The sequence below is a fragment of the Phoxinus phoxinus genome, assembly GCF_949152265.1.
Source record: "Phoxinus phoxinus genome assembly, chromosome: 18".
NCBI classification, from domain to species: domain Eukaryota; kingdom Metazoa; phylum Chordata; class Actinopteri; order Cypriniformes; family Leuciscidae; genus Phoxinus; species Phoxinus phoxinus.
The window spans coordinates 15,778,122-15,794,725 of NC_136893.1; the positions used below are offsets into that span (position 1 = coordinate 15,778,122).

At 38.0% G+C, this 16,604-nt stretch overlaps 1 protein-coding gene across 13 annotated transcripts in view; it reads right to left on the bottom strand.

Annotated features, from left to right (window-relative positions):
• The window catches only part of kcnab2b (potassium voltage-gated channel subfamily A regulatory beta subunit 2b), a 73,562-nt gene that overhangs the window by 31,294 nt on the left and 25,664 nt on the right, over positions 1-16,604 (bottom strand). The window contains exon 1 of one of the 13 annotated variants that reach the window (XM_079588586.1): positions 5,866-6,758. The exons of 11 other annotated variants lie outside the window; for them this stretch is intronic. In XM_079588586.1, coding sequence (XP_079444712.1) covers positions 5,866-6,074 — 209 coding nt within the window. In that variant the 5' untranslated portion in view covers positions 6,075-6,758. Of the gene's footprint in view, positions 1-5,865; positions 6,759-16,604 lie in introns of those variants that run through there. One more of the 13 variants, XM_079588587.1, reaches the window with a different exon arrangement.

Here is a 16,604-nt window from a genome sequence, read left to right on the forward strand (position 1 = left end):
TGGTTTAAACAAGATATTTAAAAGATGTTTTCCTTTTCTTTGTCACTTTTATTCATCATTGACCGTCACAACACAGCATGGTTCGGCTCAGTTGGAATACAAAACTGATGGGTCAGAAAACTAGCTGGATCTCCTTTACTGCCCTATGGCTAGCCCATATGTATTAATTAAAGAAACACACACACACACGCTCGTTAGCATGGCAGATGAGCAAACACCCCAAGCTTCAGAGGATAAGAACAAGGATACACACAGTCCACAACACACATTTCAATATACAGTGAGCCACCAGGAATTCCTCTGAGAATGTTTTCATCATATCAAGCCTGATCTTTCAAACAAGATCCAATCAGGCAAGATAAGAAGCTAGTATATTCACCGTTTCATCATACTAAAAAAAGACTTTAAGTGGAAGAGTAGGAAGGTATGCAGCATTACATAAAGGCTGGGGGCACGGGAGATATGGTGAATAGGTAGGGAACAGATATGATGGTAGTAAAAGACAAAGTTCTAGAAGAAAGAGTTAGAAAACCAGGAGGAGGATACATAAACAAGGGTTTTGCAGCTTCGATAGAGAATACAGGCACGATACTGCCTGGGAGGCATGGGCATTTTATCAAAATGAGTAATCTTATCCACAGGAGGCCACTCTTCCCTGCCCAAACACTCCACATGGGGTGCCAAAACATCACAATGTGGGTATGAAAAATGGCATGTTGGGTATCTTTGCTAAGAAATTGTTTTGGAGTTGTGTATAGATGAATTTAGAGGATAGAGTCACTACAGAAACGATACTGTACTGGATTATTGACGGATTAATAACTTATCCTGAAAAAAGTGTGCACATTCAGTTCAAATTTTGGTAAAGGTGAAGGACACAATGCAGCAAACAGCAAAAAAGGTGCACTACAGAATTCTGGACTCTGTTGAAACACAAAATTTAAAGTTACTTTAACTTTATGTGAGGGTGAGTAAATGATGACAGAATTTTCATTTTTGGGTGAACTATCCCTTTAAGTAATCAAATGTCCAATTTATGAAAAGTCTGCATAATTAATTCATCATAGCATGTGATGAAATGAACAGGTTATATGAAAATGGGTTATGAAGTCCGATTAATGAATGAAAAGTCTTTATATAAAGAATTCTGGACTCTGTTGACATTTGTGGTTGAAACACAAAATTTAAAGTTACTTGTGGAAGAAACTTTTTTTTGTTTGTTAACTGTCTTGTCCTTCCGTATTGCTCTTCTGCATAAAAAGGAAGGTCTTGCATGACATTTCTGAAGAGTCCTTGAAATTTCCAAAACCAACACTGCTGAATAAAAATTGCTATTGCATATATTATTATAAGCCATGACCATGCTTTTTATGCACTGCCTCAATAGTTTATTTCTATAAAACAAAATATATATATCCACAAACCTGCTAATTACCTACTTTTTTTTCAAAGTACAGGTAGATAAACTAGTTTAAAAACTAATATCAAACTTTGTATTTTATTTGTACAATCATCTGAACTAGAAAATATTCGGTGAACTTTAAAGCTCAAAGTATAGTCTGGTTTTTATATTATGTATGATATGGTATGCGCCATATCAAACTTGTGCAATGTTAAACTGCAGAGTTTGAATGTTATGGTCAGATCCTTAGCAACTGATGTCTCATATCCACATGCTTTGGATAGTCATGGAATCACTGTGCGTTATATATAAACAATCGTTTCAGCATTAAAGGGGAAATGTTTTAAATGGTGACGGAAAACCGACACCTCAAAATATGCAAATAAGAACGTTAACCCTGGGTTTATGTCAGTACGGTGTGAAACAGTGTAGGAATACCCAGGATTAGTTGTTAACCCTGGGTAAATTTAGCCTGGTTATACCAGACTCTCATACATTTCATTTGTACAGAGAGTCTGGCCTCTTTCCATTGACAAGCGTTAACTTCCTTGTAGGCGGGTACTATGATGAAGTTTAAAACTATTGGATCTGCCCAGAGCCACTCTGGATACCATAACCAATCGCTAACGTTTGGTAGTGACGAAACTTCAACTCAAACTAGCGCACAACCTCAATGTCATCGTTCTCAGCCACTCCCTCTGTTCGCTGATTGGACCGGTAAAAAATTGACCGGAGAAAACCGGCAAATATACCACAAACCCAGACGTAGAACTGAAGGAAAATTAAAATTGAGCGGAAGTACATACTAGGGCAGAGCCAGGCTAGGGTAAATTATGAGCAGCTTATAACTTGAAACAATAAAACCCTGTTCCCAGACGGGATTCTGTTCAGAATAACCCGGGGTTAAGTATTTCAAGTGTGAAAAGACCTAAGTTGGCAAAACTGGCCCCAGGCCATAGTTTCACAACAAACTACCGAGAGGCAACAAGAGTCAGCCACGTTGACAAGTGTTTGTGTGAGGGGGTTAGGGATGCCCACAACTCTAGTTTAAAAGACATTTTTATCGCTCATGACTTCTGCAGAGCGCAGACACTGGAAAAGATAAAAACGTTCTATTGCCCATGTGTCGACCATCTGTATCACATGGAGCATATTTTGAACAGCTATACGCACACACTAACCATTTACATCGAAACTGAAGTATACTTTAAACCTAGTCAATTGAGTCCATCAATCCAGTACTGCACACTTCCTGTTTTAGAAACATCCTCTTCCACATTGGGGACTTCCCAGTTAAGATTGCACATTGAATTCATGGGTTTATCTTAGACAAATAAAGAGTAGCTTGCGTAACTGGCTGGCCAGAATAAAGCAGGCCGGCTGTTTACTGCCCAGGGAACAGCAGGCAGAAACTGCAGCCCATTTGTGCATTTATGTAATCACCACTTCAGTTTTCTTTCTGCCGGCCCCAGAGACGCACGCTTACACAATGCCTCAACACAACCCTCTTCATCCTTCTCATTCCGTCTCTTCCTGTGTCTTTCGAATTCGTGAACAAAACGGGCACAGGAGCTTTGATGTTAGTTGAGGGATAAGTGTAGCAACCAGAGAGAGACACACCACAGAATGGGACAACACAGGAAAAAACCCTCCAGGTTGCATTTATCAGCGCATGACATTTCATTACTGAGCATTCACAAATGTAAGAGCACAACAGACGCAGGTCACATAAGCATGTATGTTTCTTGTATTTCTTGGTATTCACTTGCCTCAGGTGCATGTGCATTAACTCATCCTCATCACAGTATGCCAGGGAAAATTTCATGTTGGCTCATCAGACATGAAGAAGCTTCCACGTTACCATGTTACTCATTCATTCCCTGTTTCTATTAATCAGCATCATTGCACTGTTGCTGCCAACTGCAGAGGAAAATTGCGATTGTGTCAATTTCAGCACTGATGTGAACATATTACCAATTCAAACTTAAAGGGACAGTTCACACAAAAATGTAAGATCTTTCATCATTTACTCTGCCTGATGTTATTCCAAACGTTTTTCGGGAGAACACAAAAGAAGATACTTTGAATGTCAATTGGACTCATTGACATTCTTCATTGTATGGACAAAAACAGACATTTTTCAAAATATTTTCTTTTGTGGTCCACAGAAAAACAAGTCATACAGGTTTGGAACAATATGAGGGTGAGTAAATGATGACAGAATTTTCATTTTTGGGTGAACTATCCCGTTAAGTAATTAAATATCCAATTTATGAAAAGTCTGCATAATTAATTTATCATAGCATGTGATGAAATGAACAGGTTATATGAAAATGGGTTATGAAGTCCGATTAATGAATGAAACGTCTTTATATAAATATTTATAACAGCAGAATTAATTCAGTAACTTTAAACGAAAACAAATATTTAGACAAAAATATCTATAGCAGAAATTGATGCGTCACAAAAACCGATAAAGAAATATATACAGGTACATTAATATAGTTCCTTATTACTGTATAATGTTTAACTTCAATAAATCATACTAGTAGATAATAAAATCAATAAATCATACTAGTAGATCCATAAAGTACATGAAAAGATTCATTGCATTATTGTACAACAAAAGTTGTAAGTTATTCAGTGTGTGTAGAAGAGAGTAGTGTAAATATTTTTTAATCAATATAGACATAATAATGATCAGGTAAATGAAAATTACAAGACATAAATCATGTAAAGCATTCCAAAAAAAATGTATAAGCCTTATTTCACATACTAGGGAAATAAACGCAGCCTTCATGACGGCACAACATTAACATTTTTACAGCTTTAAATATCAAAGACTTAATTTTAATGGGAGAATCCGCTTTAAGAGCCAAGACATTTGGTAGCAGCGCAGTGAGAGATAGAAGTTTCTCAGGTGTACAGTTACACGTTAGTTTAATCAGGAAGTAGAAGACGCTCTATGTTATCTTGCACGGCTACAAAGTGCCTTTGATGTACAATTACGCAAATTGCAGTATGGAAAACTGAGGAGGGAGGGTGGGTTTAGTTAAAGAATAGAGCACACTATTATTTTATCAGTGAGCAGACCGTGGGCAGCATGAGCACTGCATTCGAAATAGTGAGAGCACCCTATGTTCCTAATAATGCTAAGCAGTGGAACATGATCACACTGCATCTCCATTTCATAGAGAACATGCTAATGGGTTTAACAGGCACTGACATACATCTCCATCTCTATCTTCTCCTCTGAACCGAGAGAGCAGAGAAATATGTCTGCACAAATTCAATCAATTAGTCAAATGAAAGACTTGATCTTTAACTTTAGAGGCGTCGAGAGGCCATGATCACACCTCTGCATATAATATGATTAAAAAGGGTAGAGATGCATTCTGAATTCTGTCTGATACAGATAAGCCAATATTTATGGCTGATAACCAATAAATGGTTTGTCAATGCTACAAGTGAATTATGGCATCACAACGTTATATTGTACATAATTAAATGGATACAGCAGAAAAAAATTATTATTCATATTGAGATTTGTTAAAGATTACATTTCTTCATACAAATATTACAACAGAGTTGGAAATTGATCATAAAATTATCCAGTACAAAAAAAACTCTTGAATATCACACAATAACCAATACAGAAATTATATTTATAAAAATTAAAAAAAAGGAGCCAATAATATAAAATGCCACAAAAAGACAACCAAGCAAATAAATAACTCACTATTTCATTATTTATATATTTTGCTGATTTAGATTTCTGAAGGATCATGTGACACTAAAGACTGGAGTAATGGCTGCTGAAAATTCAGTTTTGCCATCACAGGAATAAATTACATTTTTAAATATAAATCTAAAACAGTTATTTTAAATTGTGATCATATTTCACAATGTTCTACTGTTTTGATCAAATAAATGCAGCCCTGGTGAGTATAAGAGACTTCAGCTTTACAGTTTGAACTTTTCAACAGTAGAGTAGGATATGTATATACTGTAAGAGTCAAAGCAAATCAATTACTCATAATTAATTATTTGTAATATTACATTTTAATTCAGAAAACGTAGAGAGAGAAAAATTTATTTGAGTATCCTGAAAAATACGGTATATGATAAAACATGCTTCTAACTCTCGACATTCACAATTACTAAATTTGCCATGAGAGATCAATGAACAAATGAATCCCACTAACTAACATTACAGACATTCTTATGTGTTGCCAAATTTAACCCTTTAAACCAAACTGACCCTACATAACAAACAGTGTCACATTTTCTGTTTTTGAAACTGAGCCAGAATTTGGTGACACAAAACATTTGGTGACACTGAAAGCATTGTACAGTACTTCAAATCACGACTAAACGGTCAAAACAAGGGCAAAAATCACAAGCAACAGAACAGAAGGGTTAGAGTTCTACACGTTAACTATTGGAGTCCTCCTCTCACCTACCTATATTTCATGCCAGTTCTCAAGCAGTGGTCACCAGAGGAGTGCACGTTCTGCACAGACAGATGTCCCAGGCTGCGGGCCACCATCGCCACGGCACGGAACTTGCTCTTGGTCCCCAAACTCGGGCTGTTGGTGTTCTGCCGGTTCAGTCGATCCTCGGTGCTCCGGCTAACACCTCGGTGGTCCGTGCACACGAATGACACCTGCATGCTGACGGCGAGCTCCCGCAGACAGACTTACCACAGTGAGGATGCTGATGCTACGAAGAGAAACTAGTCCTAAAATCTCCCAGGAGGCACCAAGCTGTTACCTCAACGACTACAGCTTCTTCTTCCCAAGAACAATGAGAGGAAAAAAGTCACTTTTCACAAAACCTGAAGAAAATGCCGTTTAAAAAGGTCAAACCGGATGTGGCAGGTGTCAAAAAAGGTGAGTGCAACACTCCGTTTTAACCACAAGTGCAGTTATTGCTTTGAAGTGCTGCCAGAGTGTGTATCTGTCCATGTGGTGTCTGTAACGTGTGTAAATAAGTGTCTCAATGCATGGTTTGCTAGTCTCTGTGAGAGAGAATTCCTGCGCTCTGGCTCCAGGGCAGCAGCAGCCTGTGAAGCGATGGACTCTGGGCACCAATCACATCAACACACAGAACAGGGGAGAAATCCCACATCCATCCACGTCACACTGCAGCACATCAAGCACACGCTTATCTGCTCTTCTCCGCTTTTCCCTGTCTGCACTGCAAGTGAAGTTCCTTCTCTTTGCTCCCCCCCTCACTTTCTTCAGTTGATTCTTGTCCGCCCAAACTGTCTATTCCTAACGTTAACTGACAGTGAATTTTCATACCCCGGCTTCTGGTTTAGATCATCATCCAGTAATGTGTGCTGAGCAAATGCATACATGCTATACGAGAGAGAGTTTATAAAACAGCATAGTATGACGAGTAAGCAAGCAAGCATGAGAGAGAGAGTGTGTGTACTAGAGAGAAAGTGGGAAGGTCTAATCTCACACTATGTTGTGTTAGATCAGCTCGTACCTGATATTCCACACTGCCTACGCATGACAGAATGTCCGAGGACAAATACAATTCTGGTTTGAGACTGTCACATGTTAAAAAGAGTTGCTAAAAATCACAGATGTGGCCTCCTCTTATTATTTATAAGTAATACTTATATCACAAAATCTACTTGATACTATTTGTATCTACTTGTTCTATCACAAAAGATACTGTGTAATGATTTATGAGTACAATTCTCACGTGAGTAGACTTCAGTGACATGACAGCTGCAGCTCTATGGGCATAAGAATGTAGTAATGTCTATTATGCAGGCTGACCGACCATTAATATTCATGACAAATAATTGAGTATGCAGAATGCAGATTGTCCACTAGCCTTCATTTCTGATGACTTCTCTTGCAGCAGATGACTTAAATTTCATTTAAGAATTTTGTTCTCATATAGACCACAGATAGTGATAGAGAAACAAAAAAATATTCAACATTTTCCTTTTGGACCCATTTTATTACCCACTGGTTACAATGTTACAAATAAACTGCTACATTTAAGTTTAGATAGAAAGATGGATATAACTACAGAATGATATATGTAGAATTATAAAATGATGTAGAATGAAATGTAGAACAATTGATAGAAGGATAGGTTGATAGAATAGACATATAGAATGACAGACAGACAGACAGACAGACAGATATATAGATAGAACGAACAATAGAACAAACACTAGAAATTATTCATTACATTTATATAGAGCTTTTCTCTGCACCCAAAGCGCTTTATATATGGAAGGGGAATCTCCTCAACCACAACCAATGTGCAGCATCCACCTGGATGATGCGACGGCAGCCATATTGCGCCAGAACGCCCACCACACACCAGCTTACTGGTGGAGAGGAGACGGAGTGATGAAGCCAATTAGTATATATATAATGGGGATGATTAGGAGGCCAATGGGCAAATTTGGCAAGGATGTCGGGGTTACACCCCTACTCTTTCGAAAGACATCCTGGGATTTTTCGTGACCACAGAGAGTCAGGACCTTGGTTTAACGTCTTATCCGAAGGACGGTGCTCTTTGAGAGTATAGTGTCCCCGTTACTATACTGGGGCGTTAGGACCCACACAGACCACAGGGTGAGCGCCCCCTGCTGGCCTCACTAACACCTCTTACAGCAACAACCTGGTTTTTCCTAGAAGGTCTCCCATCCAAGTACTAACCAGGCTCAGCCCTGCTTAGCTTCAGTGGGCAACCAGTCTTGGGCTACAGGGTGATATGGCTGCTGGCCAGATAGAACAACAGATAGATCAAATCATTGAATGATAGACAGACAGACAGAACAAATGATAGGACGGATGACCAGGGCCGGATTAACCATTAGGGCAACTGGGCAATTGCCCAGGGGCCCAGGACATCTAGGGGCCCTGGGCACCGTCAAATATTATGTCAAATATTATGATTAAAATGTCTCCACGATCTGCTTTTGAAGAAATATCGTAGGATCGTGCATTCTATCAGTTTGCAGTTCTGGCGCCTCCGTCTCAACATACTGTACAGCGCGACGTATATTCACATGAAATTCAGAGGAACGGGACACTGTAGTTCATAAAAATTTATTATTTGCATGTGCTTTAAAGCCTTGCCGGTTAAACATGTCATTCGCTGCTGATGCGCTGTTCTAACGGGCGCTTTTCTGAGCGCAATAACGTTACAGCCGACGCGCGCATGCACTAAAAGCCTGTCTAACAGCGCCTGGATACTGGACTAAGTTATCTTTCGAGTCTTATTGCTCTAATACTGTCAAATACACACAAGGTTTACATAAACAAAGTTGGTTATGTCTAAAGTGAAAGAACAGTAGAAAAAAATAAGAAAAAAAATCTGCTTGTCAAATGCGTGTATATTAGACTCGTCGCGGGCAGATCTTAAAGTGACAGTAGCCCTAATAGTAAACATGCTGAGTAAACATGCTGCGGCTTGTCCTTAAAGGGATAGTTACCCAAAAATAAAAATGATGTCATTATTTACTCACTCACTCTAATGTTGTTCCATCCCTGTATTCATTTCTTTTTTGTGCTGAACGCAAAAGAAGATATTTTGAGGAGTGTGGCTAACCGGCGGTTGCTGGTCCCCATTGACCATAGTAGGAAAAAAACTATTATGGAAGTCACTGGGGTACATCAACTGTTTGGTTACCCACATTCTTCCAAATAACTTTTATTTTCAACAGAAGAGGGAGACTTATTCGGGTTTGAAACGGCTTGAGAGAGTAGGCTAAATGATGACAATTAAAAATTTCCCTGTTAATAAAACAACAAAATACAAAGAGCAAATCCCTCACTCTTGACTGAGAACTTTAATAGTAGCTTTAATAAGAATCAATGTACAATTTATACAGTGAAGTCTATGTTGTGTTTTATTTTCATATTTCATATCATTTAATGACTTTCTTCAATGCTGTTAAATACACATACTGAAAAAATAAATATGTTTATTTCATTTGTATATTAAGTTAAGAAGGGGGGGGTCCTACAAGTCATTGTGCCCAGGGGCCTCTGAACTCTTAATCCGGCCCTGCGGATGACAGACAGACAGACATATAGATAGAACGACAGAAAGATATAGCTAGAACGAACAATAGAACAAACAATAGAACGATAGATGGAAAAATAGATACAGTATTGATAGATAGAATTATCAAACGACAGACAGACAAAAAGACTGATAGAATGAACGAGAGACAGACAGATATATAGATAAAACGAACAATAAAACAAATACAAGAACGATAGACAGAACAATAGATAGATCGAATCATTGAACGATAGACAGCCAGACAGAACGAATGAAAGGATGGATAGAACGATAGATAGAACAACAGACAGACAGACAGATAGACACTGCATATGAAACACATTGATGTTTATTAATTATTATCTAACACAATAGAGTTCTTTTATATAAGAGTGTCTTTTAAATGTAGCATGATACTAGTAGCTGGACAATTAAAATGAGCAAAAGTAAAAAAAATGTCAGGGATTTTTCCATAGTTGAACAAACTAAATTTCTGCACACATCTACATAGTATTTGGAAAAACATACAAATCATAAGACACAGCTGTATGTCAGATATCAGAGGGAAAACCAAAGATTTAAAAATAGTACAAAGTACAGTTCTGTAGTCTAAGCTAACTGCCGTGGTCCTTAGCGTGATTGCGAGCGTGTCTGTGAACGCGCGTACGAGTGAACGTCCCGCAGACCGTAAACAGTGAGATGAGCTCCCTCATAATCTGACACACAAATGACACACGCTATTCCCGCATCTCCAGCACATTACTGAGCCTAAAGCATGCTTCCTAAAGCATCTCATGAAATCACTGAGTGACGGAGCGACTACCCGGTTTTCATGCACTCGGGATTAGAGGAATGTGTGTCATCCCACCTCTAGATGAAAGGAAGTGGACAGATGGCTTAAGTGAACATACAGAGCTTCCTGAATGGCACTTTGACATTCGCTAGCCTCGGGACAAAGACTCTGCCAGCAGGCTTGAGCAAAGCAGCGGCCCATTTATATCAGACAGGATACTGAACTCGGGCATCTTTCATCATGCTGTATCTAGAGAGAGGGAACTGACAGGAAATCAAGGCTTGAGATGAGATAAGAAACTCGGGGTCTTTAGATATGTTAACTCCACCCGCTGGCAACCAGAGTCACCCCGTCTGCAACTGCACACATGAAGCTGTTCGATCCAGACATGCTAACATGACACTGAAATATTGTGAAAATATTAATGGCGATGTTAACCAAAGCAGACATGGCCTATGGAGCACACATAAATAAAGACCAAAATAATAGCGTTTTATATATAATGCTAAAAGAAAGACTGCAATGTTTGCGCTGAAGAGATGGATTATGTATTCGACTCAAAGCACAACATCAACACAAACAGAGAAGCATCTCAGGTGACCGAACAGCTGTAATGCAATGCAGAGTTGGTGGCTCTTCAATGGGGTTCTTCACAGTGTTGATATTGTCAATGAGAATGTTTGGTAGTTGCGTAGACTGTCAATGGAGGGACAGAAATCTCACAGATTTCATTAAAAACACCTCCACTTGTGTTCCGAAGATGAAGGCTTACGGGTTTGGAAAGACACGAGGGTGAGTAAATTATGACAGAATTTTCATTTTTTAGTGAACTAACCCTTAAATATATATTTAAATAAACATAATATGTTTGAATATTAATTTCACATTTTCTTGTCAAATTCATTTATAGATCATTTATAGATATACTTCCATCAAAAGAAGAGAATTCTAGCGCACTATACCAATTGCTCTGGGCATCTACTGAATGATGCTATTGTTCCCTAAAACATTTTTAAGCTCTGAGGTGTTCCAGGAGTGCAATGTGATCTTCCTGGAAAAGAGTCCACTTACTGTGAATAAACAAGGGGGTAAGAACAATGTTACAGTTTATCATGGTCACGAATGTATTTGTGTCATTGTGACCCTGTGCAGGGATTAACCCTGAAGTTACAAGTTGTACATATAACTGGGCCACTGCAATCCTCACGAGCACCTGTTAGCCTCCTGCCAGTACGATACACCATTGTAAATCAAATCCGTCGTCACTGATAGTAGTTTCAGTGCTAGATTTACAGATGAGTTTTAAATATCACTGCAGCTGGGTCCGCAAGCAGTAATTGAATTATCATTACTGAATGGAAACCAGAGCTGCGGCCCATTATGTGTCAAAAGGTTGAGTATGAGGCTTAGTGTTACAGCAGGAGAGATGTGACCTTTTTAAGGAGAGAGTAAAGTGTACTTAAGAAAGAGAAGGCTCACGTGCACTAGCTGTATGTTTGTCTCGGTGTTAAGGGTGCATGTTTTAGTGGGGGCATTTACATCGGTCAGTCATGAACCAAAACCCTCTACAAATTACAAATGGAGAGAGAATTTTAGAGCTAAAACATAAATAGGCCTTCTTCACTAATGGCGGTGCAGAGTAACCAAGTATAAAACAGTGTGACAGAAAATGACTTCATCGTGAAACATGAAAAAATGGGTGAGATCCTTCTTTCTTTTAAAAGGGAGATGCCCTGTCATTTGGGAGTTTGGCTGGGGTCGTAGGTCTCTGAAAGCAATAATCTCCCATTGTTGGTTGATTTAACCTTCTGGCACTTCAAACACCTCTACTCCATTTAAACTGTCAAGCTCTCCCTCCTTTTGCCTTTGATTAGAAGCCTAACTCCACACTTATCCACAGTCAATTAAGCTCTGGAAAATCCTCCAGAGCCGTTCAATCATCTCCCACCTCACAGCAGAGCTCAGTCTCTCCACGGTGAGCTTTACCGCAGGGCTCCGGCTCTCATCAGAAGTACACGCATACACCCAAACATTTCTTCTCAGAGCACAAACAACTCTAGCATCCACATTAGATTCACAACTTTGTGGATTAAATGAGTAGTTCATCCCAAAAAATAAATAAACTTCTATCAGTATTTACTCATGTTGTTCCAATCAAAAAATATTTGTAGGGTTATTCAGTGACGGCTGACCATTAACCGTAGACTGACCATTTTCAGTGTAAGCACACTATTCACACTACTTAAAATGGCATAGAAGAGTGCACTAGTATGCAAATAGGACGCACCTATGGTGTACGACACAGTCTCCGGACTCACGGCATCCCGGATACCAATATTTTTACGATTCTCTCTGGACAACTGATATTTCGCTATGGACATAAAGGTTAGGATCATGATTCTTTTACAGCTCACTAAAAAGCATCATATTGGCTAAGTAATATGCCAATTATATGACTTCAGAAGACTTAGAATCTGCTTGTTAAGCGTTTCTGGGTCAAGTGCTCCATCAGATCCTAAAAGCAAACAACAAACTGTGCTAATATAAGCACCACTTGTTTGCTTTTGGGATAAGCTGAGGCATACTACTTACATAATGCTTTTTGGTTTTTGTATGTAAAGATCTGCATAAGAATTGCTAAAATAATTCTACTTTTGTGCTCCACAGCATATGTGTTCCTAACAATAAAATACATATATTTGGATGAACCGCCTGTCACTTAGCACAATCAATGATAAAAAGTGATAAATGAGTCTTCAGATCAGTTAAAAGGTTCATAGAGTACACATAACCTTTACCAGCTCTTTGTAAGACAGAATTTATGTGTGCCTGAACATTAATTGTGGCAGTTAAAGGGATAATTTACCCAAAAGTGAACATTCTGTCATAATATACTCACCCTAAAGGTGTATCAGTTTCTTCTGTTGAACACAAAATAAGATATTTTAAATAATGTTGGTAACCAGACAGTTGTCGGTAGCCATTGACTTCCATAGTATTTTTCCCCCATTATGGAAGCTAATGGCTACTGTGTCCACTGTTTGGTTACCAAATGAGTATATTGTGACAACATTTCATTTTTGTGCGAACTATCCCTTTAATGCTTTGAATTATCCAGGAGCCGAGAGAACTCAAGCCCTGAGTACAGGAGAATGGAACAAAAGAGCGCGCCAACTCATTCTGCTTGAGGCTTCTCAGCGGGAATCAACCGAGAACTTTATCAGATCAGTGGTGATGACTCAAACATACAGAAAAATGGTTTTATGTGCTCAAATTAACAGAGATCACATAAAATATTTGAAGACTTCAGATGCAAAAGCCTCTAAGTGCCATCTTCTATTTTCTTCTAATGATCATTTTTATCAAGCTTGTATGTTTATATTAAGTTATTTCAGTTTAAATGGCAATGAAAATTACCTATTAATTGTTATTAAAGTGAAATTTCTGAACCTAAATATACGAGCTTGATAAAAATGCAAATTTTAGAAGAAAATTTCAGATGGCACTTAGAAGCTTTTGCATCTGAAGTCTTCATTTATACTTTTAAAACAAACTAATGAAACCAAAAAGGCACCTAAAAATCACTCCTTTATACAGTCATATAAATTATAACCTTAAATATTTCAATTTATTTAAAAAACGTTCCTGTACATGCACTATAATGCATCAACTTCTTTCAAAAGGAGGAAAACACAAGGAGGTATTCATTAAGTCGCTTCTCATGCATATTTATAACTTTGTTCTGTCAGAGCCCTGGAGGTTACTGTAAAAGACTCGACATATCCTAAAGCTCTGCAATCCTGATGACATTAAAGAGAATTAAGTGCACACGCAAACACGCACGCACAGGCTTCTCAGAAAACGTGCCTGCCAATATAGTGCGCAACTCAGAAACGAAATCCATAAAAGAAATATATTTAATATAAGCTGTCTTTTTACATAAGCTATATCTCATTAGACTGTAACATCCCTACCACACTCACCATGATGAAGCGAGAAGACTTCTAATGCAAAATCGAACTCTGTAGCAGAGAGCAGCTGCTTTCTCAATGTCAACCGCTGTGTGCTTACATACTAGAGCTGCCATGAGTGTTTCAGAGATTATAGGTGGAACAAACATTTTTATTTGAGTCACGTGGACAGACAAGCGTAGAAAAGGGGAAAATGTAAATCCCACTTGATTTTACATTTTAAAAAAAGTAGTATTTGATGTGTGAGAGCCTGAGCCGGTAATAACACAGGTGAACAGCATTGCAATTACTGCAGCAAAACACTGACAGCAATTACAGCCACATATACCAGCTGCTGCGATTCAATGGTGCTGAGCTGGCCTGCAAAGCAAGGGAAATGAAGAGTGTAATGATCAACAAATTAAAATGATCATGTTGCAGAAAACTGCAGTTCCATAAGCTTTCTTCCCTCTAAGGATGCACACAAAAGTGCAATCACAGCTCCGCAGGAATAAAGAAAAAGAGTGCGGACGTTGTGAATCTGACATCTGTCCTGGTTCAATAGTCTTTACATACAAGTACATGTTCAGATGGTGCATTAAGAGAGGTGTAAAAGTCTGAGAGCATATTGAAAATATCAATTTTATGATATGAAACAGTGGTTCTTAACTTTTTTTACTTTAAGGCCCGGCTTTGTCCATTCTGTGCACGTGCAAGAAGTTTCAATGTAAATACGGGAAAAATTATATGAGTATAGACACATGAGCATAAATTATTTATATTATGAGGATAAAAACATAAACCAGAATTTTTGTAATGCTTAATTTTGTTTGCAATTAATAAATTTTTCATTGTTTCGTACGTGAAAGTCTTTATGTATTTATTTATTTATTTCACAAAAGTCACCACATAACACTTTTTCCTTTTCTTTTTTTAAAATAAATGTTATAAAAGTAAGATAGAAGCAATTCGATTAGTGATGGCAGATTTTTGTATAGCGAGACAAATTTCCGACATTTAGAGAAAGATTGCAAGGATCCGCACAAACTCAACCCCACAAAAGTTCTGTTATAGTTATAAGGATAAAATGCTGGGTCTCCCGTTTCAAGTTTATGCTGCATGAGCAGCTTAATTCACTGCTACAGCGCCTGCGGTTCTCACATATTGCTCCATCGCTCCATCTTCTAGATGTTCTCAAAAAAGCTAACTGCACATTCTTTAAATTTGAATTCATTCAGCCTGGCCTTTTACTGGGCAAACCTGGAGGGGACAGCCAGTCCGACAACACTACTGAACAGAACAATAGATCAATGTTTAGATACGGGGTATGGGTAGGGTCTACAGTGTTATTAGAGATGGAATTACAACAATTTATGGTTTTTAAATAAAAGTAAAAACATGTACGTACACAATAAGTGCAAATTATTCATTTAAATGCTAGTGCATACATAGTAGTTAGACACTTCATATAAAGTAGGTCTGCATATTTTATCTTGGTGTGAACTTTATATGAAAACCAAGAGTGCATACTGGACTCAAATTCATTTTCACTTTGTTTCAGACTACAGTACATATGATCAGTTTTGAACAGAATAACTTATTTAGTTCAAATGCACAGTGTTTTATGCAGAAAACACTTTTTTTAAACAATGAAAAAAAAAAAAAAACTTCACAAAGCTTTAAAGAATAAAATACTGCCTTACAAATAGCAAAAGAAAAAAAACTTGACCTTGATAGAAACTAAGAATCCATGCTTCACCTTGAACAGACAGGAGATATAAATTGAATACAAAAGATAACTTTCATATAAAGGGAAGACTAAATGTGATGGCATCCATTCCATTCAAGGCAGTTTTATAGCACCGTCTAATCTAGGCCCAGTGAACCATGTCTCATGGGACTGTCTTTAGACTGTCTTTAGCTCAGTATCGGCCTGCAGAAAGCCCCTTTTCCAGAATATGATTATCACAATTAGTCTGAGATTATGCCAGACTGCAGGATGTGTTAATGCATTTATTCTCCTCTATTGCTTCTTTCTTCCATTGAAGTATAAGATGCTTTTTGGATCATTCTCAAATTCAGTTAATGCAGCTCGAGTTCTGCTGCTTTAAAACAAGAGAACATAAATACAAAAGACTAATGTTAATATTAACAATCACTGTATGTATGCATGTATGTATGTATGCATGTATGTATATGCATTTATGTATAACCCAGGCTACATTATATAAGTGCATGTTTATTCCAGAGTACATTCCCTAAGGGGAAATGCCACAAAAAAAAAAGGGAAACACAGAAGGAAAAACAAAGAGACAGAATGAGCGGTGGCCTTTAATTGAAGAGGAAGTAGAGCAGAAAAGAGGCTTGCCTCATTAGTTCTGCAGGACAGAGACCGAGAGACAGGGGCTTC